Genomic DNA, 19204 nt, shown 5'->3' on the forward strand with positions numbered 1-19204 from the left:
AGAAAAAGAGAGAAGTTAAGAGAGTGGTGAAGCAATGTAAAAAGAGAGCAAATGAGAGAGTGGGTGAGATGTTATCAACAAATTTTGTTGAAAATAAGAAAAAGTTTTGGAGTGAGATTAACAAGTTAAGAAAGCCTAGAGAACAAATGGATTTGTCAGTTAAAAATAGGAGAGGAGAGTTATTAAATGGAGAGTTAGAGGTATTGGGAAGATGGAAGGAATATTTTGAGGAATTGTTAAATGTTGATGAAGATAGGGAAGCTGTGATTTCGTGTATAGGGCAAGGAGGAATAACATCTTGTAGGAGTGAGGAAGAGCCAGTTGTGAGTGTGGGGGAAGTTCGTGAGGCAGTAGGTAAAATGAAAGGGGGTAAGGCAGCCGGGATTGATGGGATAAAGATAGAAATGTTAAAAGCAGGTGGGGATATAGTTTTGGAGTGGTTGGTGCAATTATTTAATAAATGTATGGAAGAGGGTAAGGTACCTAGGGATTGGCAGAGAGCATGCATAGTTCCTTTGTATAAAGGCAAAGGGGATAAAAGAGAGTGCAAAAATTATAGGGGGATAAGTCTGTTGAGTGTACCTGGTAAAGTGTATGGTAGAGTTATAATTGAAAGAATTAAGAGTAAGACGGAGAATAGGATAGCAGATGAACAAGGAGGCTTTAGGAAAGGTAGGGGGTGTGTGGACCAGGTGTTTACAGTGAAACATATAAGTGAACAGTATTTAGATAAGGCTAAAGAGGTCTTTGTGGCATTTATGGATTTGGAAAAGGCGTATGACAGGGTGGATAGGGTGGCAATGTGGCAGATGTTGCAAGTGTATGGTGTAGGAGGTAGGTTACTGAAAGCAGTGAAGAGTTTTTACGAGGATAGTGAGGCTCAAGTTAGAGTATGTAGGAAAGAGGGAAATTTTTTCCCAGTAAAAGTAGGCCTTAGACAAGGATGTGTGATGTCACCGTGGTTGTTTAATATATTTATAGATGGGGTTGTAAGAGAAGTAAATGCGAGGGTCTTGGCAAGAGGCGTGGAGTTAAAAGATAAAGAATCACACACAAAGTGGGAGTTGTCACAGCTGCTCTTTGCTGATGACACTGTGCTCTTGGGAGATTCTGAAGAGAAGTTGCAGAGATTGGTGGATGAATTTGGTAGGGTGTGCAAAAGAAGAAAATTAAAGGTGAATACAGGAAAGAGTAAGGTTATGAGGATAACAAAAAGATTAGGTGATGAAAGATTGAATATCAGATTGGAGGGAGAGAGTATGGAGGAGGTGAACGTATTCAGATATTTGGGAGTGGACGTGTCAGCGGATGGGTCTATGAAAGATGAGGTGAATCATAGAATTGATGAGGGAAAAAGAGTGAGTGGTGCACTTAGGAGTCTGTGGAGACAAAGAACTTTGTCCTTGGAGGCAAAGAGGGGAATGTATGAGAGTATAGTTTTACCAACGCTCTTATATGGGTGTGAAGCGTGGGTGATGAATGTTGCAGCGAGGAGAAGGCTGGAGGCAGTGGAGATGTCATGTCTGAGGGCAATGTGTGGTGTGAATATAATGCAGAGAATTCGTAGTTTGGAAGTTAGGAGGAGGTGCGGGATTACCAAAACTGTTGTCCAGAGGGCTGAGGAAGGGTTGTTGAGGTGGTTTGGACATGTAGAGAGAATGGAGCGAAACAGAATGACTTCAAGAGTGTATCAGTCTGTAGTGGAAGGAAGGCGGGGTAGGGGTCGGCCTAGGAAGGGTTGGAGGGAGGGGGTAAAGGAGGTTTTGTGTGCGAGGGGCTTGGACTTCCAGCAGGCATGCGTGAGCGTGTTTGATAGGAGTGAATGGAGACAAATGGTTTTTAATACTTGACGTGCTGTTGGAGTGTGAGCAAAGTAACATTTATGAAGGGATTCAGGGAAACCGGCAGGCCGGACTTGAGTCCTGGAGATGGGAAGTACAGTGCCTGCACTCTGAAGGAGGGGTGTTAATGTTGCAGTTTAAAAACTGTAGTGTAAAGCACCCTTCTGGCAAGACAGTGATGGAGTGAATGATGGTGAAAGTTTTTCTTTTTCGGGCCACCCTGCCTTGGTGGGAATCGGCCGGTGTGATAATAAAAAATAAAAAAAAATATGCTGAACCTTTGTTATTTCCAGTAACTAAAGGTGAGTTGCTCAAGTCTATTTTTATAGCACTAAGCTCAGGGATTTTTCTAGTGAAAAAATTATCTGAACCTTTCAAGTTTCTGTTGGTGTTTAAGTTGTGGATTCTTCACTAGTGTTACATAATCCAGTATGAGCCTCTTATATGTGGTGTATATTATCCTGAATTAATCATTGTTAGGATTTTTGAAAAACTTTATCAGTGCTGCATACATCTGTATTATCCTGGAGTTTAGGGCTTAATGCCATTGCATCTCCTTCTTTGTTTTTCAATATTTATGCTAAAATTTTAATATGGTAGACTACTGATATTAAGTTCACTGTTTTCTTCCTATTCAATACCTTGTATACATACACACTGAAGTGATGGAGAGCCTGATGAGTGGCTTACTCAGGCAGCAATGCACCCCTCCCTTAGTATCCAAGGAGAGATCTTGTATTGTCTTGTAGTTTTTTCCCCACATGGAGTGCTTTCATTTTTTTTCTTTTGTCACATCCCTTGGGGATGTTCTTAGGTTCCCTCCTCTTAGATTTGGTAGTTGTCCTTGTTAAGTTAAAAAACAATTTGCACTTATTGAGTTCCTGTCATTATCTCTGAGCAGTTCCCTGTCAGTTCATATTTTAGCTTATTATTGGATGATTCACCTACTGTACATTTTCCTTGTGTGGCTGTGGAATTCCTTGATCTTATTCATTGCTTTCGGGCTATGTCTTTTTTGTATGTCCTCTTCGTTGCCCTCCTAATTCAGAATAACTTGTTCCAGGTTCTCCTGTTTAATTTTTAATTTTTCTCCACAACACACACACACACACACACACACACACACTGTTGTACCAAGGACTGCTCTTGCATCTATTTTCCCTCACATTTTGGTTTTTAAAGAATCTATTAATGGCTTCTATGCATATTTGTGCGAGATATTCCATCATCCTCAATGTTGAGTTTAGCGCCCCACTTTATTCCATTTATTAACTTAATCCTCAGTCCCTCATGGTTGTCTCCTGTGTGCCTTCCTACTGCTGTTTATCCTGTTGTCATAATTTTCAACCCCACTTTCACCAGGAACTGAAATATGTGACTGTGTCCGCTGAATTTAGACTTTCCTGTATTGTATAATGTATGGCTCATGCGGTTTGTAAGCTAGACTAAAGAATTAATCATACAGTACTACTGTAAATTTTGACCTAGGAATAAAATTATTTCTATTACATGTACTGACTGCAACTCTGTTTTTGTAAATAATATTATGTTTAAAACTTAGAATGCTGTATTGTAATTAACATATGAAAACAATGTTTCATTTGAGCTTTAAAACATTTATTTCATAGCTAATACTACATGGCTGCTCTAATTGCTTAATCATGCCACAGTTACATTCCTGCAGGCTAACTGATTATTCCATTACTGTATCAAAGTGTATTGGGTGCTGTAGTGTGAAGTGTGTCAGGGAATCATAGGTATGCTGCTGGTTGATATGCAGCTGCCACATAGGGGTATTTCACGGGCATTGGTGGTTTACTTTGTCTTAAAACGTTCTGATGTAGATTTTTGTCTCCAGAGGTGCCAGCGCCAGACAAAATTCTGAAACCAATGCCCTTTGTGCCGGGCCCCACCATGGTCAAGTTCCCCCCTCATCACCCACCACACCAGCAGGCGCCCCCAGCACCTTCTCGGCAGTCACCAGGTTTTCCTGACTTCAGTAACACCATTGGACCTGATTTTGGACCAGTTACCATTAATGAATACAGTGGCAATTTCAACTCTCCAAACACAGCAGCCCGACCTCCATCTGGTCACCGGCCATCATCATCACATCGTCCTTCTCTGCCTCGGCCTGCTCCCCACCCTTCCTCACCCAGACTTCCTCCTCGACAGAGACCGCCTCTTCCTCGCCCACCCAGACCAATTCATGGCAGACCTGGGGCCTTTAGTAATGTTGGATTTGGTAACTTCAGGGGTAATGGAGGAAATTGTGTCAGGTATACAGAAGACATCTGCCTAGACACTGAGGAGTATCCACAGTAAGTTCCTTTCTCCTAAGATATCATAACATTTAAGCATACTGTATATGCATAATTTAAACTGGTATACTCATTTCTATACTTATTTTAATTATGCTGGCATATTGTTTTGTATTAAAACAATATAACCATATCACGAGTGTGGTGTTGGCAGTGAGGCGATTCTGTCATCGTTGGTGCGTGACCCATCCCGAGCTGATACCATGATTGCTGAGGTAAGGTCACAAAGTGCAGATGACCTGGTAGATGGAGTGTCATCAGCTCAGGAGTCCAAGTATGACTTTCAGCATTATTTTGGTAACAGGTACAATATATCGCTCCTTTTAATCAGTTGAGCACGTTGATCCATGTAAATAATTCTAAAGTGGTATGAAAGTGTCTCTTTGTACTCTTTATATTTGCTGCAAGTTTAACATAGTATACGAGTATCTTTGCATTGAGCATATGTATGAGAAAATTTTATTTTAATAATTATTTATATGGAAATGACTTAGCCATGTAACTCTTATTATTAAGGCGGGCAGATACAGTCAACCATGCTCACCGGGACTTTGCACAAGATGGAGGTTTTTTGTGTCCGGCTGAAGTTAAATATGCCAGACCAAAACGGGCCAGGAACTCAAAGGGTGTGTGGAAGTACATTGTCAATATGGACAAGTATTCACAGACCATCCGCATGGAGAAGTGCATGTAGGTACCACTAGATTATTATTATTATTTCAATACTGGCCATCTCCCACCGAGTCAAGGTGACCCGACAAAGAAGAAAACACTTTCGCTGTCACTCACTCAATCACTGTCTTGCCAGAAGCATGCTGACATAACAGTTCAAATGACCCTTTATATTACAACATCCCGACTCTTCCTTTAGAGTGCAAGCACTGAATTTCCTGCTAACTGGTTTTTCCTGAATCCCTTCATAAATGATACCTTGCATGCAGGGTGGTAGGACAGTGGTAATGAGTGTACTATCCCACCATCAAAGAACATAGGATTCCCTTTATATAAAGAAGAGGTAAAGTTTTTTTTTTAGTTAAATTACACCAAGTTCAGAAATTGGTGGAGTGCCTCCTACTCATCTTCAATCCCAGTTCAAAGGTCTTTTCAAACTTCAGAACTTTTTGCCTTCCTTCCTTATCTTGAAAGATGCTAAAACAAGGAGATGCAAGTGTTGAACAGACCATCCATATTATTATTATTATAATCAAAAAGAAACGCTAAGCCACAAGGGCTATACAGCCAGACCATCCATAGCCTCACAAGCTGTGTGGATATTAGTATATATTTTTATTGTTCTATATATAATTACTTTTAGTGGCAAATTAAATGTTTACTAAAATTCAGTATTTTAAATAGTCATTATTTAGTTAGAGGTTCTAAGAGAGCAAGGAGTATAAGGTTTAAATTACTAACAGAAATTTTTCCAACAGGAAGCCAGGTGGTGCATGTAGCTATGTCTCACACCATTACCGTGCCACCTGCAACCAGATCTACAATTACCACCGTCTTCTCTCCTGGGATGATGGGCGTGGCCTCCACATGGACATTTTTAAGGTAACTTAAATTTTCATTTTGCAAAATGCTGTATACTAAATCAACAATTTGTCATTTTACTCATTACATGTATCTGCACGTATACTTTTTTTTTTAGCACAGTCCATTTTCCACCAAAGCAGGGTGACCCAAAAAGAAAGAAAAAAACTTATCATTCAGCACTTTCAACATCAATCATACATAATCTATATTATGGTAATTTAAACATTATATATTTAATTGGCATTGATGTATAAAATTCTTAATAGCAAATAAAAAATTCACAAAAAAATGATAAACCAATCAAGGTCCTAATTTTGTTTCTTTACAACACATCCCCCACCAAGATAAGGTGTTATACAATAAGTCATACAATGCTAAAATTTTGATAAATTAGGAAATGTCCTCCCCAGTTATTGGTAACTAAGGAAAATACTAGATTCTGCATACATGAACTGTTTTTCAGAGACGGTAGACACCCAGCAAAATATATTAATTCAATTCCTTACCTTATTTCCTACCATGTAAAGGTGAGTCAGCTTTGGGGTAGGATAAATAAAAGAAGAGGCTCATTTATATTCCTGATACTGGTGAAGGTTTCGTAACCCAAGGATTAACCCTTGGATTAAAGCTGATTTTGTCCCATTTTCCAGGAGCTGATAATCATTTATTAACCATCCTGCTAGTCACACATAAATGTGCACATTTTTAAACCTTTATCAAGTTATTGTTAATGTTTAAACTTGCATTTAATTATCTTGAAAGGGTGTTTCTATCCATTGTGTAGAATTTATATATTACCTATACATGTTCTAGTATAGTTTGCCCAGTAGCTGTGATGCTGTAAATATGTTAGTGCAGTACATATTGGTCTCAGTAGCTGTGATGCTGTAAATATGTTAGTGCAGTACATATTGGTCTCAGTAGCTGTAATGCTGTAAATATGTTAGTGCAGTACATATTGGTCTAAGTAGCTGTGATGCTGTAAATATGTTAGTGCAGTACATATTGGTCTAAGTACCTGTGATGCTGTAAATATGTTAGTGCAGTACATATTGGTCTAAGTAGCTGTGATGCTGTGAACATGTTAGTGCAGTACATATTGGTCTAAGTAGCTGTGATGCTGTAAATATGTTAGTGCAGTACATATTGATCTACGTAGCTGTGATGCTGTAAATATGTTAGTGCAGTACATATTGATCTAAGTAGCTGTGATGCTGTAAATATGTTAGTGCAGTACATATTGATCTACGTAGCTGTGATGCTGTAAATATGTTAGTGCAGTACATATTGATCTAAGTAGCTGTGATGCTGTAAATATGTTAGTGCAGTACATATTGGTCTCAGTAGCTGTGATGCTGTAAATATGTTAGATCAATATGTACTGCACTAAGTAGCTGTGATGCTGTGAACATGTTAGTGCAGTACATATTGGTCTAAGTAGCTGTGATGCTGTAAATATGTTAGTGCAGTACATATTGGTCTCAGTAGCTGTGATGCTGTAAATATGTTAGTGCAGTACATATTGGTCTCAGTAGCTGTGATGCTGTGAACATGTTAGTGCAGTACATATTGATCTAAGTAGCTGTGATGCTGTGAACATGTTAGTGCAGTACATATTGGTCTCAGTAGCTGTGATGCTGTGAACATGTTAGTGCAGTTCATATTGGTCTCAGTAGCTGTGATGCTGTAAATATGTCGGTTCACTACGTATTGGTATTACCAACTGCTCTGACTTTCAGTAATTACCTACGTGTATTTGTAATTATTGTTGTGTAATATTACAGGTGCCAAGTTGTTGTTCATGCCACATCCAAGGATATGCCTATGTGTTTCCACCATTAAACAAGCTTCAGACTGCAGCTGGGTCAGAGCAAGTCATACAAGCAGTGCCAGCACCCCCACTGGATGACAGCACAGAAGTCCCAAGTAGTGAGGCACCTGAACCAGGTCAGTGACACATTGTCATACTCCACAGTATAGGTATGTTCGTTCTAATTCATCATGCCTACAATGATTAACAACTTAATCCCTAGTATAAATAGCCAGTAGTCAGTTTTTTAACTGTAATGTAGGCACACCTATGGCAAGGCAGTGATGGAGTGAATGATGATGAAAGTGTTTTTTTTTTGGGTCACCCTGCCTCGGTGGGAAATGGTCGATGTGTTAATAAAAATAAATAGTTCTACATAGGGCATGAAAGGCAGTCTGTGGAGAATGTAAAAGCTCTAAGAATCTTAATAAATTCAAATTCCTGGTGCTGCCGACAGTAATCTGTTAGGAAGAGTAATTAGGTAGGAGCTACAGGGAGAATCTTGATTTTACTTACCTATTCCTCTTGCAAGAGGGAGTGATTGTGTTTTCTGCTAGAGTTGCTGTGAAGAATAAGATGTACGTATTTGTACGGTAACCCCCTTACTTAGAATTTTTACCCTATTGACTGACTTTTATTATTAACCCTTAAACGGTCCAAACGTATATATACGTTCACATGCGTAGCGCCCCAAACGTATATATACGTTTTCTTTATCATTCATTCAACATTGCCATGATAAGCCTGAGTCACCTAGACATAAGAGAATGGCTGTGCGCACTCACTGTGTGCCATATTAAAATAATTGGGGATGCCTGGGTACCATATGCTCTTTTTTCCTATTAAAAAAAACATTTTTTTCCTCTCAAAAAATTTGGGGCGCTACACACGTGGACGTATATATATGTTTGGACCGTTTAAGGGTTAAGGGTATTTCAATTGTTCTTCTAACATTTATGTATGTACTATGATTGTGTGTTTGTGTTACCTTAGAAATTATAACTTGTATTTTTTTTTTTTTCAACAAGTCGGCCATCTCCCACTGAGGCAGGGTGACCCAAAAAGAAAATACTTTCATCATCATTCAACACTTTCACCTCACTCACACATAATCACTGTTTTTGCAGAGGTGCTCAGAACACAACAGTTTAGAAGTATGTACGTATAAAGATACACAACACATCCCTCCAAACTGCTAATATCCCAAACCCCTCCTTTAGAGTGCAGGCATTGTACTTCCCATTTCCAGGACTCAAGTCCGGCTACATAAAAATAACCGGTTTCCCTGAATTTTTTTTTTTTTTTTTTTTCAACAAGTTGGTCGTCTCCCACCGAGGCAGGGTGACCCAAAAAAAAGAAAGAAAATCCCCAGAAAGAAAATACTTTCATCATCATTCAACACTTTCACCACACTCACACATTATCACTGAATCCCTTCACTAAATATTACCCTGCTCACACTCCAACAGATTGTCAGGTCCCAAATACCATTCATCTCCATTCACTCCTATTGAACATGCTCATGCACACCTGCTGGAAGTCCAAGCCCCTCGCCCACAAAACCTCCCTTACCCCTTCCTTCCAATCTTTTCGAGGACGACCCCTACCCCGCCTTCCTTCTCCTACAGATTTAAATGCTCTCCATGTCATTCTACTTTGATCCATTCTCTCTAAATGACCAAACCACCTCAACAACCCCTCTTCAGCCCTCTGACTAATACTTTTATTAACTCCACACCTTCTCCTAATTTCCACACTCCGAATTTTCTGCATAATATTTACACCACACATTGCCCTTAGACAGGACATCTCCACTGCCTCCAACCGCCTCCTCGCTGCTGCATTCACAACCCAAGCTTCACACCCATATAAGAGTGTTGGTACTACTATACTTTCATACATTCCCTTCTTTGCCTGCATAGATAACATTTTGTGACTCCACATATACCTCAATGCACCACTCACCTTTTTTCCTTCATCAATTCTATGATTAACCTCATCCTTCATAAATCCATCTGCCGACACGTCAACTCCCAAGTATCTGAAAACATTCACTTTTTCCATACTCCTCCCCAATTTGATATCCAATTTTTTTTTATCTAAATCTGTATGTTTGTACAATGGTAATAAGGAGTTACCATCACCCTGACATGTGAATGATAAAAACTGAAGCCTGTGTAATGTTTTGCAAAGATAGAATGTTGCTTCTTACAGTGTTTCTCTCATAAACATTTATATTTTACTGGTTTTAGGGATCATAACCCAGCAGCTTAGTTTCAGACTTCTAAATTAGAAAAAAATATTGCAGGAATCAGAGCTATAGTGAAACACAGGAAAATAAAGAATAGTGTATACTGAATAGAAGTTAAAATTTGTAAGATTTACCTATCATCTTAAGTATTCATGAGACAGAAAGGAATGACCAGCAGCACTGAGAGAGTGCAAGAGACAGAAGAGTAGTACCATAAATCTTTGATTTGATGGCCTGGTAGGAAGAGGAGTGGTTGGCCAGTAATGGTGATTGTGGTGGATGGAAATGAGATTGTTTTGCCATGATTGTAACACTAACAGATAATTCTGTAGCCAATGGACTTTGTTCATTGTTTCTGAGCCAGGTGTCCAGGCAGATTGTATCTCATGTTTCCAAAGTCCGTTATATCTTTGACCCCACTGTACCTCCCTGGATGGTCGTCTACCACCCGAATATTTATTCAAAGATACTGTACTGTGTGGGGGTAGGGTAGGGTGGGATGGATGAAAGAATGAATTACAGTACCAGTGTGCAGCTCTCCCTCATACACATTGTTAGAATGCAGCAGCAGGAGCACATCTTAACCAGCAGAATTTGAACACTGATTGAGCCTAGCTTCAAATCCTTCTAATTTAAAAATAAGGAAGACTTAAAGAATATATTGCCCACTTTCTCTTTATTGATTCATTTTCCTTTGTGATGTAAACTAAATCATTACCTTTTGTGAGCTTTAAACTACAGAAGCAACTGTTATTCAGTGTGAGGCTTTTCACATAATTATTACTTGAGATCAGTTACAGTATCAATCAATATTTGTCTTAATAACTAAAATATATGCTTTAGTACAAAGTCAGGGGAACTTCCGCAACGTTGAAAGTGGGCCACCTGGCCGACAGCGTAGACCCAGCCAACGTTCTGAAGGGTCCAGAAGGCCAGCAGGTCCATGGCCTGCCAGAGATGAATCCAGTCACAGCATACGCAGGTGTGTATTACCTCACATTCATGAGTGAGTAGTTGTCCTCTCTGGTGCAATTCTCAGTTTCTCCTTTCTTCTACTTCCTTATCATTTCACTCCTCTCTCCAGCTGCTCTGCTCTTCCCCCACATGCTGCTGGTGCCACCCACCTCTTCTTCAATTTATCTTAGTGTTACCATATGTCACTGACACAGGTATTTACAATAGCTTTAAGTTCAATGTCATGAGATTCATGGCTGGAGAATTTGACCCTTTAGTACAATTTTAACTTGTAAATGAGATCTATTCTAAAGTACATTTTCACAAGCATTTATTATTATTATTATGGAGCATTAAACCCATAGGGATTATACATCACATGTGGGGAGGATGAAAGGCATTCAGGCTCAGTTCAGGGAACTGGAGCACAGATCCAATTCCCTAGATCAAGAGCCCCTCGCCAGCATCGAGGAACCTCCCTTGAGGGGTTCACAGGCAATATAATTAAATATTTCAGAAAGATGGCAGACTTATATAGCAGAGTCCTCATCAGTGCTGAGATAGAGGCCTTTGGCCAAGATCTTAAGTTCACTAATGAACTCAGAAAAACAGAGTACTATTGACTTTGTAACACAACTAAACTCAATAACCTTTAACTTAATATATGGTTAACCTGTAAAAGCTGGTCCAGTGGACAGTGCCAAAATGCAACACCCAAGCACTAGAAAAGCTGTTAGAGGAGAGGATCATTAGGATATTATGGGATACAAAGGTGGAAATGTAAACACTGTAGGTGTGGATAGCTAAGTGTGTAAAATGAGAGAGATATTAATGGTAGTCATGTTCAGACTTGTGGCTCAGTTGTACAGATTGAACTTAGAGAGTTTTTGTTTGATAGTTTTATTATGCACCCTCTGCCTATCTTGTATGCCATAAACATAAAAAAATTACAGAGACCCATTACCTGGAGTTTACCTGGAGAGGGTTTTGGGGGTCAGTGCCCCCGCTGTTCGGTCTGAGACCAGTGCCTTCTTGAAGACAGCCAGGGGTCTATTGGTAATCCTCCTTATGTATGCTGGGAGGCAGTTGAACAGTCTTGGGCCCCAGATACTTATTGTGTTGTCTCTCAGTGTACTTGTGGCACCCCTGCTTTTCATTGGGGAAATGTTGCATCTCCTGCCGAGTCTTTTGCTTTCATAGGGAGTGATTTTCGTGTGCAAGTTTGGTACTAATCCCTCTAGGATTTTCCAAGTGTATATTATCATGTATCTGTCTCGCCTGCACTCCAGAGAATACAGATCAAGGGCCTTCAACTGTTCCCAGTAATTTAGGTGCCTTATCGTACTTTTGTGTGCCATGAAAGTTATTTGTACACTCTCCAGGTCAGCAATTTCCCCTGCCTTGAAGGGGGCAGTTAGTGCACAGCAGTATTCCAGACTAGAGAGAACAAGTGATTTGAAGAGAATCATCATGGGCTTGGCATCCCTAGTTTTGAAGGTTCTCATTATCCATCCTATCATTTTCCTAGCAGATGGGTGGTTCTTCACATTACTTTTTCACTCTATTGTATGCTTAGAATTTGTCGTATACCCTGATACAGTTTTAATTACCTCAAGTTTTCCATATCTGAGTAGTTGAAATTTCTCTTCATTGAACTTCATATTGTTTTGAGTGGCCCATTTGAAGATTTGGTTTATGTCTGCTTGGAGTCTTGCGGTGTCTTCGATGGAGGTCACTCTCATGGCAGTCTGGGTGTCATCCACAAAGGAAGACATGGAGCTATGGTTTACATCTTTGTCTATGTCAGCTATGAGGATGAGGAGTAGAATGGGAGCAAGTACTGTGCCTTGTGGAACAGAGCTTTTCACTGTATGAGGACTGGGCTCATATATGGAAAGATCAAGAAGTTCATCCAAGGGGTCAGTTAGTTAAATTTTGCATGCCATTGTACATAGGGCAAAGATCCTAGCTGATGCAGATACCTTAATTTTACTCATATTTTTTAATATTGTAGGCTCTAATGACATTTTTCTAAAAGTTTTTTTTTTTATATTTTAATTTTTCTAAAAATATGTATATTTGCACACTTGCCACACAGGTACAGTATATATTAATGTCAGTTTATGTACTGCTTATCATCACAACTCTACCCTCTCATTGTTTACCATATAACCATGGCTTCTGTGAGGTTACTTTTCATACTCTGTTTTGGTTCAGCAGGAAAGTCAACAAATTGAACAAACTACAGTGTATATTTGTATTGTTAGATAGCAAAAGCTGCATAAGTAGAATAATTTAGGAATCTGGTTGTGGCATGTAGGCTATATTTTACCCATCCCTGCCTAAACGTGTACTTCACTCTCTTCATAAAAACTTTACCATGTTCAACAACTTGTTTTCTTACTCTTTGTACCATACCTTGCAACTCTTGCCACACATCTCCTTACAAACCATACCACGGGTGGGGTTTGAACCCGTGGTCAGAGAGTCTCAAAACTCCAGACCATTGCGGGTTCAAACCCCACCCGTGGTATAGTTTGTTTGCAATCGTGTCATTACGATTTCATAAGTCATCTCCTTACAACTTTTCCAAATTCATAAATGTAGCAAGCATTCCCTTTCCTGTATATAAATGCAGGATTGCTCATTCATATACTTCAACACAACAGTTTGATCCACCAATCCACATTCCTTTTTAAATCCATTCTCTTTTTCTCTGGTCATACCTCATGATTTTCTGATATCACTAATGCTACAATAAAACTATGCATTTTTACTTAATATTCTTAACTTGACCAAAAACAAATCCATTCATCTTCACCTGATACTGAATATTAATATTGATTGTATACCTACAGCAGGATGCAGGAGGTGGAGGAGCACTCCCAGCAGGTGACTGGTCAGCCTCCTAGCAGTAGGCTGAGGCCACATAATAATGACTCTGCTAGGACAAAAGATACCAATGACAAAGTGAACTATGGCTACCACCCCATCATTGACTTCTTCAGTCCATACAGGCTCCAGAACCGTAGAAAATAGAGATCTCTATCTTTCTTGACAATGTGTTTACCAAGAATTTGAGGACAGTATTGGCAGGGGTTCATGGCTTTGGTTCACACATCTGTTTTTTTAGGGTAAAGTGGATTTTTTATTTTAATATGGCTGCTAGGTACTGAGATTTACAATGTATTATTTTTTAATTTGTTTCTGAATACATTTTTACACCTTGTGATCTTTTTATTGAAGTATGTGAAAAGTTCATAGAAACTAAAAGATCGTAGTTGATGCAGATACATTGATTTTATTTATATTTTTAATAATGTAGACTAGTGGCATTTTTCAAAAGTATACTGACCCTAAAACGTTAGTAAAAATGGGTAATATTATTAATATTTTTGAATTCATGGAAAAGCACAAAACCTGTAAGGGTCGTACATTGCTACGGATATAGGAGTGGGTGGGAGTTAATTAGGTTTGATCCAAGGAAAGGAAGAGTAACATTAGTTCCTTGAAAAAAAGTGGGAATTACAGTGGAACCTCAAAAATCGAACGTATCACATACCGAACGTTTCGAAAATAGGACCATTTTTTCGGACAAACTGTGTCCCTATTATCGAACGCGCCCCTATTTTCGGACTGCCGGGTATGGGACTTGTCTGCCGGCCCGCTCTGTCCACGTCCCCGTGCAGGCGCCGTGAGCAGTCCAGCTTTGTTTATGCTTGAGTGAACACTAACCTGCGCTCTCATTCACGCATTTTACAATTACAGTACAGTGGACCCCCGGTTAACGAACTTTTTTCATTCCAGTAGTATGTTCAGGTGCCAGTACTGACCGAATTTTTTCCCATAAGGAATATTGTGAAGTAGATTAGTCCATTTCAGACTCCGAAACATACACGTACAAACGCACTTACATAAATACACTTACATAATTGGTCGCATTTGGAGGTGATCGTTAAGCGGGGGTCCACTGTATTTCGTTGTGTTTAGTGCTTGTGGGACTGTAAAATAAGCTGCCATGGGCCCAAAGAAACTTGCTAGTGGTACTCCTGTGGTAAAGAAAGTGAGAAACACCATAGATGTGAAGAAGGAAATAATACAGAAGTATGAGAGTGGTGTGAGACTTGTTGAGCTTGCCAGGATGTATGGGAAAAACAAGTCGACCATCGGTTCTATCCTGTCAAAGAAAGAACAAATCAAGGAAGCTGATGTTGCGAAAGGTGTTAATATGCTAACCAAAAAAAGACGACAAATAGTTGAAGGGGTTGAGAAGTTGTTGCTGGTGTGGATCAAGGATAAAGAGATTGCAGGTGATAGTGTTTCAGAGACGATTATTTGCAAAAAGGCAAGGAAGTTGCATGCCGATCTGTTACAAACTCCTGGAACCAGTGCTGATAGTGAATTTAAGGCCAGCAGAGGTTGGTTTGACAGATTTAAGAAGCGTAGTGGCATACACAATGTTGTAAGACATGATGAGGGCTTTACCTGAAGTCCTCATGGAGGGGGATTCTCCTTCCAGACACTTACCCCAACTCCCTCTCTCCTCCTCCCTATCTTCCAGATGCCATCACCAATCTTCAATAAAGGTAAGTAAAAATGTTATGTTATATGTATTACTATACATAATTAAAAACTATAGTATTTGTTGTATGTAAAACTGTAATTAATCTCTATAAAACGTATTTTTTGTGTGAATATTTTTGGGTTTCTGGAACGGATTAATTGTATTTCCATTATTTCTTATGGGAAATATTGCTTCGAATTTCAGACTTTTCGAATTTAGAACTAGCTCCTGGAACGGATTAAGTTCGATTTTTGAGGTTCCACTGTACATGGTAGAGTAGTAACTTTATAAGCCCTATAATTGTACATAAAAATTCATCATTACTTTTTTTAAACCAAGAACTTGTTCAGTATTTTACTCCTGGTCACACACACACACAACATACATTATATAAAAATTTTTATGCAGCAGCAGTATGTCATCTCTGCCTAAAAAAATCATAAGTTTGAAGATCTTCTACAAAATAGATCTGAGAGTTATGAAATGAGATTTATGAAGTCAGACTGAAGACATGTGGAATGACCTTCTTGGTGGACAGGGATGTTGCAGTGTGGAGGCTCATTTGAACTGTGATGTTCAAGGCAGTTATTTAATAAATAATTGTGAATGTATTTCCTTATTGGGGGTCACCATACCTTAGTGGGAAATGGCTTAAACTGTAAAAAATATACACACACAGGTTGGTGAGAAAGACACTGCAGTGAGGCCTTTATTACAAGGCTTTGTCCAGGAGTGTACTTTCCCTATCAGTCATAAAATCTAGTATTGAATGAAATTTTGTAATAAAGGCCTCACTGCAGTCAAAGTGTTGGTCTCACTACCTGGCTGTTTACACCATCATGTGTCTGCATAAAAATTCATTAAAGGATATGAGAAAATACATCAGGAAGCCACCCTGACAACTTCAGTAGGGTAAACAAGAAGCCACTGAAAGAAACTTAAAGAAAAAATTGATATAGAATGAGCACTAGAAAATATTTCTTCACAAATAAGTGGTACTCTCAGGAAAAGGTGCCTAGATGTCAATGAGAGGCCCCTTGATCCAAAGAGTTGGACTTGTCCTCCTCTTCCTTGGACCAAAATGGATTACCTCTGATTCCCCTGGCACTATACCTGGTATGACCCCTGTAAGTTTAGTGTTTCCCCCAAATAGAGGTAGGTAGATGGAATAAGATTCAAGAGTTGTAGTGTGCTATAATAACTGAACTTTAAAAGGAAATTAGAACAAATAAAATGCAGTACTGTACTTAAAATAGGACACCACAAACAATCATCATTCCACTTCTCTAGACTGTACATATGTAATAAGTGATCTCACATATCAAAGTTAATGGATGTGATAATTTAGAATTTTCTCAGTCAAGTGTGTAGGTAAGGACATATGCACACTTCAGGACATACGTACATGTAAATGTGTTGCTGTCAAAAATAGGGACACACACATATATAAGTCAGTCATAGGAGCAATGGTATCACCACTTAACATCTGTGACATTATATAATTAAGGTGGTGGTGGTGAGATGGGAAAACATCTCTTTAACATGGATCATTGCCAGATGATGACCAACTCAGGAATTAAGCAACTGTTGACTTACCAGTACTCTATACCTGTGGTTAAGCATCTGCTGGCATACTGGAGCTATGTTTTCCACCCCAATTATACAACAAGGAATGGCATTTTTATGCCCTAGAATGAGCATAGTACTACTGTATACAATTAGCATATAATCAGAACTCAGACATTCATATTAACTATTAACATAATGTGGAACATTGCAAGTACAAAAATAGCTTCTAGAAACCAGCAAAAATTCTCTTAGGACAATATCTCACATTAAGTAAGGTCCTTATGCCAAATGCCATACCAGTGGGGAATCCACATCTTAAATCATTTAAGAAGATTCTTCGGTTCAGAGGTTTGCCACCAAACTACCTCATGGATTTTAACATACAGTAAAAGGTAGAGGTTTTGACTTTGTGAATATAAACAGAGTATCCAAGGTGTTTAAACAGGAGGGAGCATGATTGGAAACTGACAGAATGAGCCAAAGACATGTAAGAAACAACAACATAAGGAAGAGTATAGTGAGCAAGTGAAATGCATTTTATGAGATATTGTGGTGAATGCCAGACGTGAATTAATATGTACAGTGTTTAATAACCCAAGGGATTAGGGATGTATCTTACTGAATGATTGATTTGTGATTGAGACGCAGGGCTCAAAAACTAAAGCTTGAATCTGAAAAAAATCGGCAAAGTAAGCACACACAATACTAGTCCTCCAATTTTGAATAAGTTCCTAATATCAGTATAAAATTTACCATGAAATTCTCTCTTTTGGAAAATGTCTATAGTGCATCATATTTTACTTTGTTACAATAATTATAATTTTTACAGTACAGTGGACCCCCGGTTTACGATCAGCTCCCAATGCGACCAATTATGTAAGTGTATTTATGTAAGTGCATTTGTATGTGTATGTTTGGGGTCTGAAATGGACTAATCTAATTCACAATATTCCTTATGGGAACAAATTTGTTCAGTGCTGGCACCTGAACATACTTCTGGAATGAAATAATATCGTAAACCAGGGGTCCACTGTATATAAAGTATCAGTGCATCTGCCATTCCATACCATTGTTGATGATTCAAGACTACAAATTGATCCCCCTGTTTGGTATTTTTTAACCATTCACTGTACTATCCTTAAATACTCCCAGAGAATCTGACTATAGACATTTAATTTGAGGTAGTAGACATGACTTGTTTCTTTAGATATTCCTCATGATTGTATTTGCAGACAGAATTGTTACCTTGTCAGTTATATAACTGGCAAATAGATTTTAGAATATTCAAATTAAGATGAGAATCTAAAGGTAACTTAATTTTTTAAATATATGTATGTATATTCTTTATAAGAATGCTATCTGGTAAATAATAAAAGTAACTTAATGTGTGGCAGCTCATAGTATTGCTACTCATAACTTAATGCAACTATAATAGGAACATAATATTGTTCATAGATTAATTCAAACTGTACAACATACTAGAGTTCAACCTTATTTATGACTTAATGTGTTATTGTTGTTTTTCATCCTTTGTTATTTATTACATATAAGCTTGTCCCTCCAAAAGTAATCTGTATCCTCTTCCATTCTGACTAACAGTCACAAATTATTTTGTGTATTTCACATATTGAAGCATACTTCTTTAAAATTGTTTATACTGATGTGTAGCATTAAGTTTATATGGATGAGAGATCAACCTTGGCAAGCAGAAAAGCCTCTATTTTGCACATCATTAATGCATAAGTTCTAATACTGTATCTTGCATTTACCATTTATTGTGCATAGTAGATAAAATTATTTGTTTTTACATTCATTGTAAGTATGGGTATTGTGTTATTGTATGATGACAGGTGTTACACTGAGTTGACTTTTTTTTCAACAAGTTGGCCGTCTCCCACCGAGGCAGAGTGACCCAAAAAGAAAATACTTTCATCATCATTCAACACTTTCACCTCACTCATACATAATCAGTTTTTGCAGAGGTGCCCAGAACACAACAGTTCAGAAGCATATATGTATAAAGATATACAACACATCCCTTCAAACTGCCAATTGAGTTGACTGTCAGGTGTTAATTCTTATCTTGTGGCCTGCCAAATGAGGTTTCCAACATTGTCATTTCTGCTGTATTATGCCAAGCCCTGTATATTTTTTTTATGTTATTCACTATTACTTGCCCTTCATTGTTATATAATTCTCACCATGCACTTTTCTTGTGTGCCCTTTTCTTTCCCCAGCACATAATACTCTTATTATATACGCTTTCCTGCCCATCCCTTCCATGTGTTCAGCCCTTTTGTGATGTTTTAATTATCACTTGCTATATATCTGGCCCTACCATATTACTTATCTTATTTG

The 19204-nt window shown here is 38.5% G+C and overlaps 1 protein-coding gene across 4 annotated transcripts in view; it reads left to right on the forward strand.

Moving 5' to 3' along the window:
• LOC128692935 (uncharacterized) overlaps positions 1–17472 on the forward strand; it is a 57176-nt gene extending 39704 nt beyond the window's left edge. For 3 of the 4 annotated variants that reach the window (XM_053782290.2, XM_053782293.2, XM_053782292.2), the window contains 7 exons: positions 3700–4162; positions 4317–4466; positions 4679–4852; positions 5593–5716; positions 7483–7645; positions 10603–10741; positions 13572–17472. In XM_053782290.2, coding sequence (XP_053638265.1) covers positions 3700–4162; positions 4317–4466; positions 4679–4852; positions 5593–5716; positions 7483–7645; positions 10603–10741; positions 13572–13752 — 1394 coding nt within the window. In that variant the 3' untranslated portion in view covers positions 13753–17472. The remainder of the gene's footprint in view (positions 1–3699; positions 4163–4316; positions 4467–4678; positions 4853–5592; positions 5717–7482; positions 7646–10602; positions 10742–13571) is intronic. The other variant, XM_053782291.2, reaches the window with a different exon arrangement.
• The last annotated feature ends 1732 nt before the right edge of the window (positions 17473–19204 follow it).

The sequence above is a fragment of the Cherax quadricarinatus genome, chromosome 38, assembly GCF_038502225.1.
Source record: "Cherax quadricarinatus isolate ZL_2023a chromosome 38, ASM3850222v1, whole genome shotgun sequence".
In the NCBI taxonomy this organism is placed as follows: domain Eukaryota; kingdom Metazoa; phylum Arthropoda; class Malacostraca; order Decapoda; family Parastacidae; genus Cherax; species Cherax quadricarinatus.